At 38.0% G+C, this 21,680-nt stretch overlaps 1 protein-coding gene across 5 annotated transcripts in view; it reads right to left on the reverse strand.

The window, feature by feature from the left end:
- Positions 1 to 21,047, reverse strand: part of LOC135712495 (netrin-B-like) — a 212,362-nt gene extending 191,315 nt beyond the window's left edge. For 2 of the 5 annotated variants that reach the window (XR_010518642.1, XM_065235442.1), the window contains exons 1-2: positions 20,745 to 21,047; positions 18,920 to 20,250 (exon numbers count right to left, since the gene is read on the reverse strand). Coding sequence is in view for 4 of the 5 variants with exons in the window: in XM_065235442.1 (XP_065091514.1) it covers positions 18,920 to 20,009 (1,090 nt within the window). In the remaining variant the exon portion in view is untranslated. The remainder of the gene's footprint in view (positions 1 to 18,919; positions 20,251 to 20,744) is intronic. The other 3 variants (XM_065235443.1, XM_065235445.1, XM_065235444.1) reach the window with 3 other exon arrangements.
- Between the last annotated feature and the right edge of the window lie 633 nt (positions 21,048 to 21,680).

Below are 21,680 nucleotides of genomic sequence, written 5' to 3' on the forward strand. Positions count from 1 at the left end.
TTTGGCAAGGCATCTGCAGTTGCGGAAAGAAAACAAAGGTTTTAATCACTGGAGCGACTATGAATGGACAACTTTACAAGGAGGAGTGTCTCCAGAAAATTGGGATCTTGGGGCGACCCCGGCGTAGTGGTAAGCATCCATACCACTCACGCCAAATTCACGAGTTCAAACCTCATCCCCGGACAAGTCACGAATGACGCAAGATCGTTAAAGTGACTATAATAAAAAAAAATCGGGAGCAAGCAAGCGAAAACCAAGCTACCGAATTCCTTAAACGTGTTTGGTAATTATTACACAACCTCCGGTAAAGGCTGCCATTTCGATTTTCGTCGCAGCTTACCATGATTATTGTGTTTACCGAAATGATTTCCAAGTGCTCAGCAGTTGAAATATCGGTAAAAATCTTACGAACTTCCGTGATATTTTTTAAGTGTGTACAAATCAATGTTTGGATAAACTTAAAAACTTAAATCTAATGCGTGAGTTTATTCGCATATGAGTTTTCTGGTTAAAAAGTAGAAGGGTCTATGCCTAGGGGCACGAACGGAAGCTTGACGTAGGACCGCTAGTGGACGGAATAAATGTGAACAGCATTTAACTCTTTTAATTGATCAATTATCTATTATCTCAACTCTTTCCGTTTTTGAATTGTAAGCGTACCAAATTTGTAGTTATCTTTTTCAAAGAGAAAGTTGATTAAGAGAATCAATCAAAAACACTTGCACCCCTGCTTCCAAGTTTGGTTACAAGATTGAAACTCTGGAGAGCATTTTGTGTGGTCGTTGGGGGCTTGTGGTTCTGAATATGGACAAACATGCACAGATAAATTCTATTCAAACTCTTTACTGATGTAAGCTTGATCACGGCAGCATCACGGACCTCATTTTCCAGGAACACCTTCAGCACACCTTGTAGATCAGACCGGAGATACGTTTGACACCACCACGGCGAGCCAGACGACCGATGGAAACACTTTGCGATGACGCTTGGCGCCTCCTTTACCAGACCTTTTCCTCCTTTGCCACGACCAGTCAATTGTTGCTTGTTAGGTGTGAAGGAGTGGACTAGCCACCACCTTTCTACTGCTGCTATTGTTGTTCACCACGCCGTCCGAAGCGAAAATGAGCTAATGCCATACAGCAGCGCTCTTTTATATCTTTTCAGGTTAAAGCAGAATGATGTGCAACCAAGTGGTATAAAAGCTACAAAGACTCCTCCCATTATGAGTAGTTTGCTATCAAGTAGCGACACTGGCTCTTTTCCTTTTGCGTACACGGCAAATGAGATCGACCCAAATTTGAGTTTAGTTCACTCATAATCGCCAAAAGTGCAGGAACTCAGCGATGAGTAAATTTGGCTCATGTTTTCCTGTGGAAAACCTAAAAAATCTGCCAGAAAATGAGGAAATTGACAAAAAATTTATTCAGTCTCGGAGTAGTACCATTAGACTGAGTGAATACAATCTTTACTTTTATCAAATTCTGGAATTCTTCCCTTGAAAATCCTGGAAAAACCTGGGAAAACATGAGGTTAATTTACTCATCGCTGAGTTCCTGCACTTTATTTCTTATTTCTGAGATAACTAAACTCAAATTTGGGTCGATCTCATTCGCTGTGATATCACCTTGAAAGATATCGGCGCCGGTGGTTAGCGTGATTACCTCTCACCCCAGCAGACCTGGGTCCAATCTTAGTCGGCACCACCGGCATGTTCTAAAGCATAACATCTCTAATCACGCCTTCCTTCGGGAAGTAAAGCCGTTGGTCCCCGGTTGAGTTGATGGGTTGATTGGTAGGGTCCAGATGTGGGAGCTGCCTTCCTGGCGTCGGTAGCATTGGAGCTCAGTACGAAAAACAAATCTCGCGTCACTTTTAATAGGTCCTATCTACATTGATCGATTCTCTTCACCGACACTCTCTTTCGTAAATAACTTGGCTTCACAAATGTTTCCTGCCGTCTTCGTCGAATTAGATGCTGGATTGTTGCTTCTTCCATCGAAAAAAACCGGCCGTGGCGATTCAAAGTTGATCAAGGTTGATCAAAATAATTTGTAACCCTGCTTCCAGTTTGATTACATGAGCATTTTGTGCGGTCGTTGGTTCTGAAATTGGACAAACAGGCAGATGAATGCTATTCCTACTCTTTACTGTAATAAGCTTGGTGGCCCTGAAAAGAGCCGTTTTGTTGCCAAAGTTGGTGATGATTTAACCTCCGAAACCAAACAGAGTGCGTCTCTGTCACTTCAAAACGTAGATGACATCCATGGCCGCTTACGCTTGGCATGTTTAGTGTAGGTGACAGCATCACGGATCTCATTTTTCAGAAACACCTTGTAAATCAAACCGGAGATACGTCAGACACCGCCACGGTGAGCGAGACGACGGATGGTAATTATGTCGAAGAATTTGCGTTTGGTTCTGAATATGGCGATGAGTGTGCAAAATATTACGCAATTCCATCCTCCCTATTCGCACGCGCCCGAGGATCGGAGGCGAATGCCACTTCGACTTGTTTCGTCTACTTACTACTCTCTGACGACTGTGCTGGGGAAGCAGCATATGAATGTAGGTAATTGGAGGATTTGTGAGTTAATTCGACGCTTTTGGACAATGTTGGACATTTACCAGTTTTTCAATAGTTTCTTGTTAAAAATCAACATTTGGGAGCATTGTTATCGATGCGTAGCCATATTTCTGATCGATTGGTGATAAAATTATTGAAATTGGACCAGGGGCAGCTGAGTTATTAACGTTTAAAATCTTTCTTAATTTGTTACATGTTCTATTTTCGGTTTTCACAAAGTATACCCCCATATAGAAATCAAAGACGCAGTCCTACGTCAAAATAGTAGTGTTTATTTTTATTTTGGCGTCATTAATTGTTATTACTGTTGTTTTTGCATCAGTGGATGCTCCTATAGTTGCGGTACGTTAAAAGCTTTAGGTTCCTATAGTTGTGCATGGAGACTCAATACACAACTATAGGAAACTAAAACTTCTAACTTACCACAACAATAGAAGCGTTTCGTCTGTAAACAATTCAGTTTTTCCATTGATTCCTGAAAAATATTCCATGAAACAATTTTTTTTTCTATTTATTTATTTTCCATGATTTTTTTCCGTCGATCTTGTTTTCCGTACTGAGTAACAATGCAACCAACGTGACGCCAGGGAGGCAGCTCTCACACCCCTATGGACCCATCATCAACTCATAGACCGGGGACCAACGGCTTTATTTCCCTTCTAATGGAAGGCGTGATCAGAGATGTTATGCGTCAGAAAATCCCGGCGGTGCCGACTGGGATTGAACCTAGGGCCCTTTGGAGTGAGAGGCAATCACGCTTACCACTACACTACCGGCGCGCTAATTATTTATTTATTTATTTATTTATTTATTATAATCTTGAATATGATTCATGCGTAATGATCTGCCACAAGTTGATCGACCTTACATAATTCCAGTTACATGTTTCAAATACATCGATAGTTAAAATGATATCACCCAGAAAACCCCGATTGATTCTTATCAAACTTTCTATTTGTGTATATGTCTTTTTCTTCTTCCACATTGACACACTGAACCATTAAACCAATCCCGAGGCACGGACCGGCGAGTGTAGTTCATTTGTGTCAATAAAACCAAGATTAATGACTGTGCTGTACTGCGCCCCGTTAGGCTTCGTTATTCGTAACAAATGGCGAAGAATGCTTGTCGATGATTCTATTATATACAGAACTGATGCGATGATCATTGGCGTAGCTAATGGGGGTGCCTAGGGTATCTCCCCTTCCATAATGATCCGGGCCCCCCTAGATTGTTTTGTTGATTCCAATTCCAACAATGTAAATTATATTAATCTTCATGGGCCTCCCTAAGGTGAGTCGGTGAAGGTGTAGCTATAAAGCAAGACCAAACAGGAGGTGACTGGGTTCGATTCCCGGTCCACTCTAGGAATGTTATGGGTTGAAAAATCTCTCAACTTCCCTGGGCATATAGTAAGATTATACTTGCCACACAATTATACTAATGCATATTAGAAACAACTGTGGAAGTACATCTAGAACACAAAGCTGAGGACCGGCGTAAAGTCCCAGCAGGGACGTCGTAAAAGCCAAAGAAGAAATTAGTAATCTACAAAGTAAACTACACATCAAAAAATAAATTTTAATATTACATCCAAGAGGATGCACTTCAATCATGTCGAAAATCTCATGTTATTTTTATGGCCACAAAAATAAACAACTGCAGTTAAAGCAGCGTAATGCACTGTATTAATGATAATTTTGTTCTTTTTGGCAAGTAATATTACACTATATTTTCTACACGGTTGAAGTACATCCATTTTGATGAGATATTAAAATTATATTTTTTTGCTGTGTAGAGGGGGGCCTAGATCATTTTGGAGGGGGCCTGGCTAGTAACGCCAATGGCGATGATATCATATGTGTGAGGGGTACGTAGTACCAAATTCCATGGCTCAGACAACAGTAACGGAATCGTACGATATGGAGGGACGGGACATGGAACAAGACGGGTTTTATGGTTGTTGAAATTAGGTGACGTGAGCTGAAATTAGTGCGAATCGTTTGGAAACTATGAGTATACACATTTATCGGGTCTATCGATTTAATTAGCTCCAGCAGAGTCGTAAATAGTCTGCGCTTGTGGCGTGCTTCCTTCCCGTCCACATTGAGTAATTATTTGCAATGCCATGGCCCATGGGTGTGCGTGTCTACGTGAAAAGACATAGAAAGGAGGAAGGGATTGTTTGAAATTGATTCCGATATGCGGGGACAAATGCAGAGTTCGGCTGAATTACCGCTCATTTTAAACAACAATGCCGATCATGGTGCGGCTTCCTGGTGGAAGTTGGTTCGGCTTTGACTGAATATGTACACGAATCGGATTCTGTGTATCCTCGGCGGAGGGTGAAATGTGATACCTTGAGTAGGTCGTTAGCTTCGAGGTGTCGGAGATGACAATTACCTTAATCGTCGAGTTGTTTAAGTTAAGAGGCAACATTCTGGAGTGTCTATTTTCATACGATTGTAGAGCAATGAAGAGAGGGATACAATCTGTTAATTGATTGTTTTGATATATTATATTGAGGATTGAAGGCTGACAACGTGAAACAATTTAGTGATAATTTAAGTCCTGAGAAAAATAAATTATAAAAAATAATTACTTATAATCAAAACAACCTTAAATAAACTTTATCAATGGAGGACTTTTTTTGGGCCGAAGGATCTCAGAATTTTATGAAACTTTGCGCACAGATAGAGTTCAAGGCTATATAAACGAAAAAAATCAAAGGATTTGGAGTGGTTCCTTTTCTCGGAAAATGTTTGTTGATGTTTTCCGATTTTCTCAGACATCACAGACTGGCCCAAATGTATATGGGAGCATGACACATTATTTATAAGAAATAGGGAAAATGGATGTAATATCGGCCTAAATGCTCCTAATTTGGGCCCATACATCAGCAATCGACTAAATTTTCAATAGCGATCAAAAATAACCATGAGTAACGTCCCAATGACGCGTTCATCTAGATACAATTGATAAAAAGCAGATTTTTAGCAATGGGCCCAATCTTAGAGCCATAGGTCAACATTAGAGCCATTTCCCCTAGTGCATTTATTTTGGTTTTTAAAATCTATTTCGACAATAAGTTCATGATCTCCATATTGGACTTAGTAGAATGACCACCTGAATAGAAAAGGTAATTGCATCTGTTTGTTTTTTAGTTCATGTTTAAATAAAGGGTGATACGGTCAAAATTTGGTCAAGGGAAAACGCGTGTAAATCGGTGAAATCGTTTATTTAAAAAATCAAATTAAATTTCTTTTTCAAGTTCAATTAGTATAAAATTCAGGAAAAATATTCAGTTAGGCTTCCGCTTTTCCAAATCCGAATTGCCGGGCCTTACGCTTGACCCCTGCCATCAAATTTTGTACAGCCACCTTGTCCACCTTCTTCGCCGCAGAAAGCCAGTTTGCCTTGAACTGCTGCTCGCCCTTAGCAGTTTTTTTGGTCTTCTTTAGGTTCCGCTTGACAATAGCCCAGTATTTCTCAATTGGGCGGAGCTCTGGCGTGTTGGGAGGGTTCTTGTCCTTGGGAACCACCTGCACGTTGTTGGCGGCGTATCACTCCATGGCCTTTTTACCGTAATGGCAAGATGCCAAATCCGGCCAAAACAGTACGGAACAACCGTGTTTCTTCAGGAAAGGCAGCAGACGTTTATTCAAACACTCTTTCACGTAAATTTCTTGGTTGACAGTCCCGGAAGCTATGAAAATGCTGCTTTTCAAGCCACAGGTACAGATGGCTTGCCAAACCAGATATTTCTTTGCGAACTTTGACAGTTTCATGTGCTTGAAAACATCTGCTACCTTTCCCCTTCCTTTTGCCGTATAAAACTCCTGTCCCGGAAGCTGCTTGTAGTCGGCTTTGACGTAGATTTCGTCGTCCATTACCACGCAGTCAAACTTCGTCAGCATCGTCGTGTACAGCCTCCGGGATCGCGCTTTGGCCGTCGTATTTTGTTTATCATCGCGATTTGGAGTCACTACCTTCTTGTAAGTCGATAGTCCGGCTCGTTTTTTGGCTCGGTGCACGGTTGTAGACGATACACCCAGCTTATTTGCGGCATCTCGGAGAGAGAGGTTAGGGTTTCGCTTGAAGCTACCGGCAACTCTCTTTGTCGTCTCAGCGGCTTCCGGTTTTCGATTTCCCCCCGATCCAGACTTCCTGGCTGTCGACAAACGTTCCCCAAACACTTTAATTACATTTGTAACGGTTGATTTGGCAACTTTCAGTTGTTTATGTTCACCATAGTATACATTTTTAGGATTTAGTGAACATAATAAAACACCCTTACATTATGAGATTTAATTTCGCTTTTATTCAGCCTATCTTTTCTGAAACATTTTGACACAATTTGAAATGCAAGTAAATTTAAAAATGACTATGATTCAAAATTCAATAAAATATAGGGTGCATAGAACGAATTACCATGTAATAAATTTAATTTGAGGTTTTCATTTTTAAGAAAAAATAATTCTGAACACAATTTTTCATAGAAGAATTTCAAAAGAGTTATAAATTTGGAGGAAATTTTGATAAGAATTCCAAGGATATCACCGGATATTTTTTAGAAAATTCAAAAGAGAGTTCCAATGAAACTATGAGGAGCATTTCAAAGAATTAACGGGAATTCTGAGCAGAACTAGAAAAATTTCAAGAGAATACTAAGAGCCTGATGAAGAGCACTCCAAGTGTTTTTTTTTTCCTGAGATTTTCAAGAGTATTATGGAGAAAATAATAAGTGGATATATTTTTTCCATTAAACATTTCGAGATCTTGAACACAGAAAATGGAAAAATATAAATTCTGAGGAATATTTTTTTAACATTTCATGCTTTAAAAATTATATGATCCTAGATTTAGATAAATCTTCAAGGTTCAGGTAGTTTTATTTAAAATTATTAGGGGATTAGGGAGAAAATGTAAGTCGATAGTCCGGCTCGTTTTTTGGCTCGGTGCACGGTTGTAGACGATACACCCAGCTTATTTGCGGCATCTCGGAGAGAGAGGTTAGGGTTTCGCTTGAAGCTACCGGCAACTCTCTTTGTCGTCTCAGCGGCTTCCGGTTTTCGATTTCCCCCCGATCCAGACTTCCTGGCTGTCGACAAACGTTCCCCAAACACTTTAATTACATTTGTAATGGTTGATTTGGCAACTTTTAGCGATTTTGCCAACTTTGCGTGCGAGTAGCTCGGATTTTCGCGATGCGCGAGCAAAATTTTGATACGCTGCTCTTCTTGCTTGGACGGCATTTTGACAACTGAAGAGTGAATTCCAAAATCAAAATAGGAGCAACATTCTACACACACACACCTTCAAAATGAGGGGTGTTCAGGTTTTTTAAATGCAAAATTGAAAGAAATACGTCAAGTTGATATTGACCAAATTTTGACCGTATCACCCTTTAGATTGTAATTAAATTATGTTCTCATCCTTATAGATTATCACTAAATAAACAGCTTTCTAAAATGAAATATATCAAAAAGATCAACTTTGCAGCGCTGTGAGAAGTACGCCCAACGATGGAAACAAAATTGCACTACCGGATGTTTGGTGAGAAAAACGTGCAGCGTCTATGTGCACTTCCTCCGATGTCAACCATCCGAGCAGAGTGGTTCTGTTAATAAGCATTTTGCTTAGCTTACGGTCCAGCACCGTACTTCAGCCTTGTCAACTACAGCTACTGAAATCGGATTAACTTGATAAGACACATCACGCGTATTTTTACTAGCCAAGTTCTTAGCCAACGCTTCAGTTGAACAATGCTATTTATTTGTAGATGCGCTCTGAATAATTTTCATAGCAAATTAATTTTACACTTAACCGAAATCGTAACAAAGACATCTCTGCTAGCTGAATGAGGTGCTAGTAGAGATGTCTTTGTTACGATTTCGGTTAAGTTTAAAATCTTCTTCAAACATGCCTAAGGCCAAAAAATGTACCTTCTCGTATAAACCATTGCCTATAGATGAGAAAACCACTCTCTGAAAGTTTCAGCTCATTTGTCAACCTTTGGGCAAATTTTCATAAAATTCTGAGACCTTTCGGTCCATTTTGTTGGATTGCAAAAAAAAAATTCCTCAATTCAGAATTAATAAATTAAATTGAGACTTATTTCTAGTAACCAATTGTATAAATTTTATGCCAGTTTAATAATCATTAATGTCTTCCAAATACCTGCAATTTGCCGAAAAATCGAAATAAGAAACATCAGGGAACAAGTTAACCATAAACACATTTAATCCAACTCTCGGAAATTCACAAACCATTCATACTCCTAAAGTTTTGATCTTTTCTAAACGAACAGCAGTACCTAACGTAGGTATAAAATACACGATAGGAAATCACCGAAAGAGAAACTCTTCAAAAGTTGTTTGCTTCCTTCTTAACGGACCCTCAACCGTCGTCGTCGTCGTCGTCGTCGTCGTTGTTGTCGGTGAAACAACTCAACCCAAGCGAAAGAATGAAAGAAAACGTTCAAAAACTGTTCCACTCGTTTCTCAGGTGTAGGTACCTACAATCAAAGCAAAAGTACTTTTACGTCATACAGTAATAAAAATTCTATCAGAAAAAAAAACTTTGCAGAACCTTTTCCCTCCCTCCCTTATCGTGCATGGCGCAAATATAAACTGTGCAGTACGGGGAATCGTCAACAAGAAACGATCTCAGAAGATTTGCTTTCAAGCGGAGCACGCTTCCTTCCGCTTCGAAGCCCTGAAGAGTGAACAAATTCTTAAGAAAATTTAATTAAAAAGTATAATTAGTCTCGAGAAGCTGCTGCAATTTGTTGTAAGTTGGTCGAGTTCTTCGGAAAGGCTCGCTAGAAAGTCAAACTCTGGAAGCCTTCATTGTTGTGTTATCAGGAGGGAAAATAATAATGTCAGATTTTTGAGAAATTTTCCCGAAGTCAGTAATTGGGCAAAATTTGTCATAAACAAAATTATGCTTCATAAACCATAATTTGAGCCGAATAATCACAAATAGTTAGTGAGCACGTAAAATACAATGACTGTAGCAGCAAGTCAACAAACATGGGTAGCAGAAGTAAATTTAATTATTTCTTTAATCTACCAATGATATTTTAATATGTAGGCATAAATAATTGCTGGTTGGAACAATCAGTATCAATTACAGGGCTGTTAAAAGGTTTTTTTTTTCAAAATTTGATTCGGGAAACCCGCGATTTCTCAAAAGAAATCCGCGACTTCACATACTAATCCGCGTCATATAAAAAAACTGTCTTCATTGCTTAAGAATACCATTTGTATTACTACAACACTACTACTACTACACAGCTTATTGCCTGCTCTCAGCTTAGGGTTCTATCACTTCCACGTTTTGATTGAGAGCTTTCTATGCCTGTAACATCCTATATCCAAGAAAGTCAGGCCATTTTCCAACCCGAAAATTTGGTAGACCGGACGGGAATCAAACCCAGCCGCCTTCAGCATGGAATTGCTTTGCAGCTGCGCCTTTACCGACTGATGTAAGAAAGTTAGCTCAATGTTTTATCTGCAGTTGTTTATGTTCACCATAGTTTACATTTTTAGGATTTAGTGAACATAATAAAACACCCTTACATTATGAGATTTAATTTCGCTTTTATTCAGCCTAACTTTTCTGAAACATTTTGACACAATTTGAAATGCAAGTAAATTTAAAAATGACTATGATTCAAAATCCAATAAAATATAGGGTGCATATAACGAATTACCATGTAATAAACTTAATTTGAGGTTTTCATTTTTAAGAAAAATAATACTGAAAACAATTTTTCATAGAAGTGTTTCAAAAGGGTTATAAATTTTGAGGAAATTTTATAAGAAATTTTGATAAGAATTCCAAGGATATTCCGGTGATAATTTTTTGAAAATTCAAAAGAGAGTTCCAAGGAAACTATGAGGAGCATTTCAAAGAATTAACGGGAATTCTGAGCAGAACTAGAAAAAAATCAAGAGAATACTAAGAGCATGATGAAGAGCACTCCAAGTGTTTTTGTCTTGAGATTTTCAAAAGTATTATGGAGAAAATAGTAAGTGAATTTATTTTTTTTCCATTAAATTTTTTTTTTTTTTTTTAATTCTTTATTTAAGAGATTTTTAGCCTTAGGCTAGTTCATCTCTAAGATTTTTTTTTTTTTTTTTTTTTCCATTAAACATTTTGAGACAGAAAATGGAAAAATATAAATTCTGAGGAATATTTTTTAACATTTCATGCTTTAAAAATTATATGATCCTAGATTTAGATAAATCTTCAAGGTTCAGGTAGTTTTATTTAAAATTATTAAGGGATTAGGGAACGTGAGAAGTTTGCTTGTTCCAAAACCAGCAAATATATTTGAACCTTGAAATTTAAGGATGAGAACATGAAATTAATCAAATGGTTGGGACTTCATTCTTATAATTCTGGGATTTAGGCACTTTGAAAAATGTAACGGTCTTGGTCTTGGAATTCGAAACTTAAAGGCTTTGAAATTTTATGTGATCTTAGACTTAACTAAATGTTAACCTTCAACTTTCAATGGATTTGATTGTAAAACTGATTGTCATGTCTTAAAATCGTTTGTGAAAATAAAGCAGTTGTTTTACCAGTGTTTTTTTTTAACGCGATTAGAAAAAAAGCTTCCTTATAAGCATGTAAATTATCCGAAAAAATCGGGAAAAACTTGGAAATATCAGAAAATTTCATTTAGCAAAATGAGTGGTTAAATTTGACTTCAATTTAATAAAATAATTTAGGAAGGGAAGATGACGAAGGTATAGGGAAACGGTCCTATAGTTAGGGTACGTAAGAAGTGTTAGGTTCCTATAGTTGTGCATGGAGACTCAATACACAACTATAGGAACCTGACGCTTCTAACGTACCGCAACTATAGGAGCGTTTCCCCTAAGAGCCTCAATGATTTAAAATAATAGGTATTGGTAGACAAACAACAGAGAGATTAATCTATTGTTCTGAAATTTACTGATTTGTTACAATTTCGCAACAGCAGTTAGGTTAACTTTGACATTAATTTATGTTTACTGTCATAACACAGCACAACCGTTGCCGTGAAGCGAGCTAGAACACAGCATCGCCACGCATTTTGCAGATTTCAATTGCAATATTGCATTTCAATCAAACACTACATTCCCATATTTCAGTTCCAATATAAAAGTTTAAAGTGTTAGCATCTTAGTCATTCTGAACTGGTGGTCATACTTCAAAATATTTTGCTATTAATAATAGAGTTATAAACTGTATGAAACAGAGCAAATTCTGAAAAAAACTGAAAGATTTCAAAATGGATTCGTAAAAAAACGGGAGAAACCAGTTTAAACTAAAACGTCGGCATCACTGATCTGTACATCATTATACACGATAAACATAAAATCGGGATAATTTTCCATTAAATAACCATAAACTATTCACGCCATTAAAATGAATTCCGCAATTTTGTGATAGTGGGGCTTGTGTCATTTCACCGAAGGACGTTCCACAGAAGAACATTTCGCTGAAGGACATTTCGCCTAATTTTCATCATGAATCAATATACAGTTCAAATGATTTTGGAATGCATTTAAATAATATATATATGGGCTGGTAGCAATCACTGCTGTCAGAAATAGTGATTTTAGTGACCATCTTGAATAAATAAATTACCAAATAGTGACTTAAAGTTGTGAAAATAGTGACTTATAAGTGACCTAAGAGAAGGCGCATCAATGATGTTTTAGACTTATTCAATTATTATCTTACAAACACTTATGAACGATATGAACCTCTAAAGCGAAAGATTCAAGAGAAAGTTTATAACCAATCCCACGTATTGTTTATTAGTTTATTAGTTACTAACTTAAAAAATCTGGAAAACCGGGAATGTTATACCTGGAAGTCTCGAAGAATTTAAAAAAATTCTTACTAAGGATAATTTAAATGAATTTTAAGATACAGTAAGAAAACAAATTTAAAAAAAAAATGGTTTCTGAAGACCACTGTCAATCTGTGAAGTTTTCGAAGTTTTTTCTAAATTTATGGAACTTTTGTGCTCCCGCAATTTCCATGGAATTAGAACGAAATAATTAATATAGTTCTATGATTTTCACTCAAGTTCTCAAGATTTTTCTGAAATTCATAAAACTTCCCTAAAATTATCGACACTAATTTAAAACTTCTTCAGTAGTCTAGACTTTCCTGTTCCCTAACGATGACTGAATTCCTTTAAAGTTCTCTAGACTGCCCTGAATTCATCAGAATTTTTAAGAACCCAATTTAACAAAGTTAAATTTTTTTAATATTCCAGCGAATTTTCCGAGATATATTCATAATTCCCGGACGCTTCTGACGTACTGACTGATTGGAATACCCTATAATTCAACGGAACTCCTTGTAAGTTACTGCAAATTTGCTTAAGTTAATGGGATTATTCTGAAGCTATCTGATCGTCCTCGAAGTACTCCGAAGTTCGTTGAATATCATTAAACTATCTAAACATATCTAAATTTAGTACTCTGGAATTCCTTGAAGATATCGCTGCTTGCTAAAAGTTCCCGCTTTTTGTTATTAATGGAACTTCGTTGATGTTCTCTAATTAACTAAGCTAAATTTTCGGATTTTTTAAAGTTCTTGAAATCTCCATGATATACCCTTAAGGTTATACTCTAAGGAAGCCTTAGCGTGAAACTTTAAAGGCACAAATGTCAGCTTCGACAAAACATACAAATTTGAAATTGCTACTCCTTATTTGCTGTGCTACTACAAGCAGAGAGTAAATAGCAATTTCAAATTTGTATATATTATGGAAGCTGACATTTGTGCCTTTGAAGTTTCACGCTAAGGCTTCCTTAGAGTATCACCTTAAAATACACTCATGTTTTCCGGATGTACATCAAATTTTCAGGAACTCTCTCGGAGCTTTGCAGAAGTTTTCGGAAATCCACTGAGTTCCTCGAAACTTCTTTAAGGTTTCCAATATTTCCTTGAAATTATTTGAACTGCCCTTTGATTCTCTGACTTGTATTGATGTTCTCGAAGCTTCCATAAAGCTCTTAGTTCTATTGAAGATCTCGGTTCTGCTAGGAAATAAATAGAATTCCCGTAAACACCTTTAAATTTACCTGAAATTCTCTGCACTTCTGTGAAGTTTCTGAAATATTTCTGGAGTTTTCATAAATTCTCTGAAGGTCTCTGTACTTCCCCAAAATTCACGTAACGTCTAAAGGGTTCTCGATTTGTTTTTCAGCACATCATGTACCTATCTTGCATTTATCTAAATTTACGATTATAGCTTTTTATCTATCTAGCTTCTCTGAGGTGCTTAGAACTTCTTAAAAATTTGCACAATACCCCTAAAGTTTTCTAAATTTCTCAAGTTCGCTTGGCACCTGTGAAGTTCTCTGAAATTTTAGGAACTTCATAAAAGTTCCTGAAAAGTCTCGGATGCTAAAATAACCGCTTTGAGGTTCTTTCAGCTTCCAGTAAGTTTCCCATATTTTCAGCGTGTTAACTTCCCTTATGTTCCTGCAGTTTTTTTTTATAGAACTTCACTGAAATTCTCAGCAATCCCTTTCATTCCTCAGAACTTCTCCAAAGTTCCTATAATTGTTGTAAAGTTAATGGAACTGCATTGAAGATCTCCAGTCTTTCATAAAGTTAATGACGAACTTGAAATAAATCATAAATTTTTTTACTTAATTCTGGCACTTTGAATATTTTCAATATCTTGAACGTGTACATGGAATACGAAACTTCAAGACATTGAATAGTTTTAAATCTTGGGCTTGCTTACTTGCAAAACTAAGGTAATTTTATCCAGAAAAATGAGGAGACATCCTGAATATAGAGAAAGACGATTAAACGTCACAACGCAAAGAATAATCAATTTTGAAATAAATTCACGCTAAAAAAGTTAAAATTTGGAAAATTCCGAAATCAGTGCTTTTCAAAAGAACTGCTCATGTTTAAAAGAAAGAAGCATAACTTTTGATTATTTAGAAAATAACGAAATCTGCACAACTTGAAAGAACTGGTCATATATAAAAGAAGGAATGATTCCTATAAATATTCATTATTTAGAAAATAACGAAAATAGTACAACTCGAATGAACTGCTCTTTAAACAAGAAGGAAGCATTACTATACATTGAAAATATTGATTATTTAAAAAAATTTAAAATCAGCACAACATGAAAAAACTGGATATGTATAAAAGAAGAAAACATACCTACAAATGCAAAACATGATTATTTAAATATTTCCGAAATCAGTCAAACTCAAAAGAACTGATCATCTTCAAAAGAAGGAAGCATTCCTATAAATAAAAAATATATATTATTTAAAATCTTTTGAAATTTGCACAACTCAAAAGAACTGCTAATATTCATGAGAAGGAAGCATTACATTTGAATAGCTTGCCAGGTTGAAAAAATCGAACTTAAGCTTTTTTCGAGACTGATGTCAATATTGACTGAACTTTGAGAAAAGTTCAACTTCAGCGAAACGTCCTTCGGCGAAATGTCCCACTCCCGTGATAGCACATCAGTCTCTTTACGATTTTCACAACATCATTTAATGTTTCAGCGATTTCGCTCCGCTACAAAATGCATGTAATCTGTTGAGATTGTTTACGTCTGTCCGTCTATTGACCGTATTTGGTGTATTGTATGTGTGGCACATTTCAAGGAATGCAAGGGTAGGGTATTGCACTACTTCAGCCTAATCGCTCATTTTGGGCCTATCGAGCAGAAAGCATCAAATAAATCTATTGTTTCAGAGTTAATAATCCAATTTTACGTTTGATACGATACTTAAGGTCTAAAGCTGCCTAACAAAGTCAATGACAACGCGTGATATGAATGTTTAGACCAATTTTTATCAAGAACAAAAGCAGCGCTCCGTCCTAATCAAATTGTATCTTCATTCAATAAGCCGAAGAGAATTCAATGGCGTTTGAACGCATTTATAATCCGTAGGAGGAGTAGGCTGTACGTGTGTCCAAACCTGACGTTTGTTTTTTTATTCGTGGCGTTTTTTTTATCTATAATCGGTTGCTTATATGGCCATAACCAAGCCCAGGAGACAATTTCTAGTTCCTCATTCTAGGTCCCTATTATTTTCCGCTGTTCCGAAGCCAAGTAGAACCTGCACGAGGCGTCCCATCATTCGTCCCATCATTAGTTCCATCATTCGTTGAGTCACAGCGTTGAACCTGACTATTGGCCACGAAAAGGCTTGCCAATGCACATCAAAAATCGACAACATTTGTTTATCTCAAATCGACGAAAGACATTCCGCGCAACTACCATAAACCGGACTAGTTCATGTTAAAATTCGTCAAGCTTCTTCTACAATTTGGACTTATACATCAACACAAGGCAGGCAGCCTTCAGGTTCAATTGGCTAAACTTGGTGAGCTCGTTCCATTTTGTAAATTTTTTATCTTTTCAAACCAGTAACGTTGGAAGATCACCTTTTTGTGGTGCGTTACTGGTATAAGATCCACCACCAAACCCTAGTCGTGACAACTTCAAACTAGGGAATCAGGATTTTCCAGTAATCAAAGGATCACATTTTAGTCCTTGTTACTTTGTATGACTTGATAATAGTGACAAGACTCGGGTAGTGACCACCGCGCCGTTATGCATTTCTATATTGTATATTTCAAATCAAAAATATTGTTTTTGTTCAAAGATTTCGCATAATCCTTTTCCCTTTGTCCTTCTACTTTTCCTTTCCCTCTTTTCTTTTCTGAAAGCGAGTAATGGCGCTATAGCCATAAGTCATAAAAGGCTAGGACAAGAGTTAGTGCTCATGCCCCAACTGTCAGAAGAATTTGGAGCATCACTTAGCCTTTCTAGCTTTGATGCTTCCAACGACCAACCAATCATATAATTACCAAAATCGGAACGCACGGTACGAGATGTCCACGTTTCATCCATTTATTTAATTCTGAAACATCGTGTTTAAATCTTCGATTGTTCCGATGTTTCCTGAATCATCTTGCCCCTTAAATGCTGCACAGTAGGCCTGGCCGTTTTGATATGTGTGACGTATCTTCGATGTGAAACATATATCAAATAGACTAGAAAAATGATGTAGGTATGGTATATATCATGCTCCAGGATGCTTTCAAGAACTAGCTGTGTTGGTGTTAGATTAGATTAGATTAAATTAGATTGGGCCTGATTTAGAATCCATAGGCCGAGTTTGGGGTCAAGGAGCAGTGTTAAATTTTTAACAATGTCTCAACAATTTGTTTAATTATTTTTTTTTGAAAATCTTACGGTACGCACGGAAAGGGAAATAAATTTAAAAGTCATCTGCAGTGAAAACATTCCATTTTGTGAAAAAAATAATGCACTACAAAAATAGAGGCAAAGGGCGGGTTGTGCTTAAAAGCCCAAAATGAGATCTAAGCCCTATTTCTATTATTGTTACGGTAAACTATTTCTATTTTTTCAAAGTTGACCTTGTGTTCGTAGGTTATACAGTGTTCGATCATAGCTATTTTGTATTTTGAATTGTTTTTTTGTTAGCATTGGATGTTAGTCCAGTGTATCAGAGTGTATCGAGTTTGTTTACATGTGACAAGTTCTGATTAATGGATTCAAGGCTAACTTTGACGCATTTTCCAAAACATTTTCTCTCACTCCACCATTTTCGATTGCAAATTACTGGTATACACAATTGTTCCAGTTTTTTGACCCCACCTATTTATATCTTACATGTCATGTTTGATACATGCCAAAGTTGGAGCAAATTTTAAGTAATGCCATTACGACAAACGGCACGATGTACAAAAGACGACTCCGGCTGCCTCCCTTCTGTTCGGTCGAATCCGATAAGATTGAGATATCATGTTCAATGCGGTCAATCTTGATCGAAGAATGGGTCATGGCACTAATATCGGACTGAGCACCTGTTTCTAATGGGTTGCATGTTGGTAGACTCTGAAGTATCTCAAACATATTTCAAAATCGTTGAAATGCACACAGAAATATAATCTGAATATTACTTGTGATGTAAATCCATGCAATGCCTGTAACTTGTATGTATTTTCACGCAAACTAGCCACTTGCAAGCAATGTTGCTTTCAAAGATGGATAGTTTCATACTATATTTGAAATAATTCATGATATGTCTCATAGCTTTACACGATCTTTAATGTAAGCTTGTATATGACATCATATCCACCAACAATTTACAATATTTTTTCGGCCTGTGTAGTTGAGTCGGACAATTTCAATTCATTTCTCGCTTTCATCATGTTTCTGAAAAATCAACGAAAATTTAGATTCATGACATAAATATAATTGCAATTAAATTTTCAAAATGTTTTATGAGTTTACCAGAAGGCAAACACACTGTTTATTGTTTGATGTTCGTTGCCTAAGTTAATACAATTGTTGGTACTTCATATGATTTGTATGATGTCTCGAAACCTGCAATTCAATATGTGCCCAGCACTCAAACAAAATAAAATAAAACACACAAAATTCGTCTGAATAATTTTCTTGAAGAAGAACGCTGCTATACCATCTTTGTGACTGTTGTGCAAAAAGGTACACAGAAAAAAATATGAATTCTACTGGTAATGTAAAGATCCATGCATGCAAACATTAATGCATGTAAACTTCCTTTTCACGTAAATAGTAACTAGCAAGGAATGTTGCTCACAAAGATGGACGGTTGCATACAATATATTCGACAGTGAGCATGCATAAGGGCGTAAACGCGATGATCGATTCTTTTCGTCGATTTTCTCTTTGCATTGCTACAGCTAAGCGAAACATTTTTCCAGAATTTGTTCAATGCAGAGTTGTAACACTCATCGAGAAACGTTAATTCTAGCGAGTTATTAACTAAAGAGAAAATCAACGAAGAGAATCGATCATCGAGTTTACGCCCTTATGCATGCTCAGTGTTGATATTGAATATTTACACGAACTACAATGTGAACTTGTGTGATATATGATGCTCCATTTATGTGCATCATAGTAACAGAAATTTACACTATTTTTTCGAACTGTGTAGAAAAGTACGTTAGACAGGCCTGTTACACTATGTTTGCAAAATATCAATGTTAAAACGATTAAACACATCCACGTACATTTTTTGCTACTATCTAAACTGACTGATTGAAACCAAGACTACTCCCTATCTCTTTCTCTCTCTCAGTCAAGCACTAACCAACGACTAGATCAAAAGCATCCGGAAAGGAACAATTTGAATAATTGGATCAAATCCCTTTCGAAAACGACGCGTTCATGCTCGGTTTGGCCTATGAGAGTCTACGAATCTCAATTGCACCATCTACCACCCAAATAACATATCGTTACCGTTCTATAGCACTCACCTTTACATTCATTCGCATCCCGCACGGTGCCGCGTCCCCACGGGCGGTCAAAGTAGAACGGCTTACAGCGCTCGCAATCACGTCCGGCTGTGTTATGCTTACAGTCACACTCCAACTTCCCGTCCACTCCTTTGATGCACTTGGATGCGTGTCCATTACACTTGCACCGTCCACCGACGGCAAAATCCGACAAGGCGTAGGTTGATACGCCAGCCGAGGGTGGAGTGAAAATCTCTTTAGAGATGTACTCACTCTTTTTGTATTTGATCTGCTCGGACGATTGAGTCTTTAAGATAGTTGTAGTCGTTGGTGGTTGAAGACGATGGAATACTACGCGGATATCGGTGGCAGTGACCCAGTCTTGCAGAACTGGAGATGAGTCGAAGTCCTGAGCGGACGGACGACCTTCCAGGGTACTGAAAGCGATGCGGGAACCTTGGATGCCATCAGCGTTGTAGCGGTTATGATCAACGCAACGCGCTTCTTGCTCATTGGTTTTCTGTATGGTGGCACGTGTTGGGCGTCCATAAAGTTTTCGGCACTGAGAACTGTAGAATTGGAACGGTTGCCAAGTTTTTCCATAGTCAGCGCTTTTAAAGATGGCCATAGAATCAGGACGAATGGCGTACGGACAAAACATTAGACTGACGTAGGTTAGCTCGAATTTCTTGCCGAGGGATAAGGTCAAAGTAACATTATCCGGGGGAGACCCTGGATCCACAGAGCCAACACGAGGTTCTGAACGCCAACATGTTACGTTGTTCGAATTGTGAACGTCTGTCAGCGCAAGAGCCGAGAACCGTTTGGTTGGATCAGACTCATCGCAAATGTCACAAACTGATTCATTTCGTGTATGCTGATCCTTGTAGTCGCAGTAACGAGCAGGCTTGTCCTTGCCACAAATGGAGGATGCTTCAATTGGAACCCCAAACGCGGCGTTCACAAAGTCTGGCATACATCGCCGTGGACGATCTTCGTCGTAACATGGATCGATAGCACTTGGAGTTTGAAAACTTCTCAGGTATGAGCGATGTCCAAAGATTTCCACGAGAAACAGACTCAAAAGCAGGATCGTTAGATAAGGCTTCATTGTTACTTTTCTTCTGACGGGTTTTTTTTTCTCGGAAGTTGAATCAATTTACTTTCTGAAGAACATTTTTATGGCGTACGAGGGTAACGATGTTTGTTAAACTCTTCTACAGGGCTTTTCCGCTATGCTTTTTTTATGACTCTTTATGGCACACTGCACTTCACTTTCTCTTAGAACTGCTGGCGCAACATGCTGCTGCGCCTCTCGTTTTCAGGTTTGTCAAACATCCAAAAATACAACTCTGTTTACATAAGGGTAATTAAAAATAAATAAAAATGCTAGGAAAAGAAGTCCTCAGTGACTTCTAATTATAAAACCAGAACGAGACGACGAAAAAAAAAACACTTAATGAAATTATACACAAGGGGCACGGCACTCCTTCCCTCTCGTTAGGAGGAAAAAGAACAAATCTAAACAACAATTTGGCCGAATCGGTCACAGGAAAAGAAAACAAGCGAGAATTACGCTATAAATACATAAATCGTCGGTTCCACACCCAGCGCAGCCTCTTCTTTCACTCTGCCGCTGCTGCGAATGCCTTTTCTCTAATCCCAATCTCCCTCGACTCCCACTGCCGATGAATGGGACAGTCGAAATCTTTCTTTTATAAATCAAATTAAGTCCACTCCGCGCGTTCGAGGAAAGGAGCAAAACACATAATCACTTGGCACCCCCTAATCACTTTTTCGCTCGTTTCTCACGAGCTCGTTTCTCCGAATGTGTCCCAAGACTCACTTTTTTCTTGCATTTGCTACCGGTCACACTCAACCCCCAAAGCCAACTGACCGCACCAAGCACGGGTTACAAAAACAGATGAAAAAAAAAACTCCCAAACTCAACCACCGTAACGGTGATCCTTCCTCGAAAACGCACGTCGGTCGCGAGCCAAATTATCCCTTTTTTGCTTTCCTTACTTTTCCCTCACTCCACAGCTTCCTCAAGCGAACGGATCGGAACGAACGCGAATGGCACCCTAGCACAGAAAGAAATCTGCCGTGCGCGATACGAGATTTCCCGGGGAGAGAGCACTTCCCACTATCGATGCACCGTCGGAACTGAGCCGCGAGAAAGGAAAAAATCTCAGCATAGCCTCTACCGCGACGGCGACGACCACGGCGATATCAGGATGAAGTGAAGTAGGGGTTGGTAGCATAACACAAGGGGGTGTTTGTTCTCTCGAGCGCTACGTGCGACTCTCTCTCTCTCTCTCTCCGTTCTCTCTTAGAGCATCTGCGAGTTTTCACTGCGCCTGTGGAGCATGAAACAAGAGCGGCATAAAGTGCGAGTAAACATAAAAGAAAAGAGTGAGTTTTGCAAATAAGGTGAGTAGTGGTACTCAATCTTTTACCTCATCAGGGTGACTCTTAGCTCACCATTCATGAATGGAGCAGATTTTACTCTTTGCAATAGATAAACATAACCGAAAGAGATCACTATAGTGGCGGTTGAACGTCGTTTCATTCTCGTAAGTAAAAAATGGGGATCATATCGAGTTGGGGGCTTAGCTTGCAGTAAACGAGTTTACTATGAATCAAATTGCAGAATTTATTAATTCACATAGAAGCACAACACCTTGCAACTTAGCGTTCACTAATTATATGAGATGTTAAATTATCCAGCGCCTTACAATGGATTACATCTTTCGAGCACTCGAACTTTACCAAAATGCAC

This window comes from Ochlerotatus camptorhynchus, unplaced genomic scaffold, assembly GCF_037179485.1.
Source record: "Ochlerotatus camptorhynchus isolate MF236.1 unplaced genomic scaffold, CSIRO-AGI_Acam_v1.1 ptg000485l, whole genome shotgun sequence".
Lineage (NCBI taxonomy): Eukaryota > Metazoa > Arthropoda > Insecta > Diptera > Culicidae > Ochlerotatus > Ochlerotatus camptorhynchus.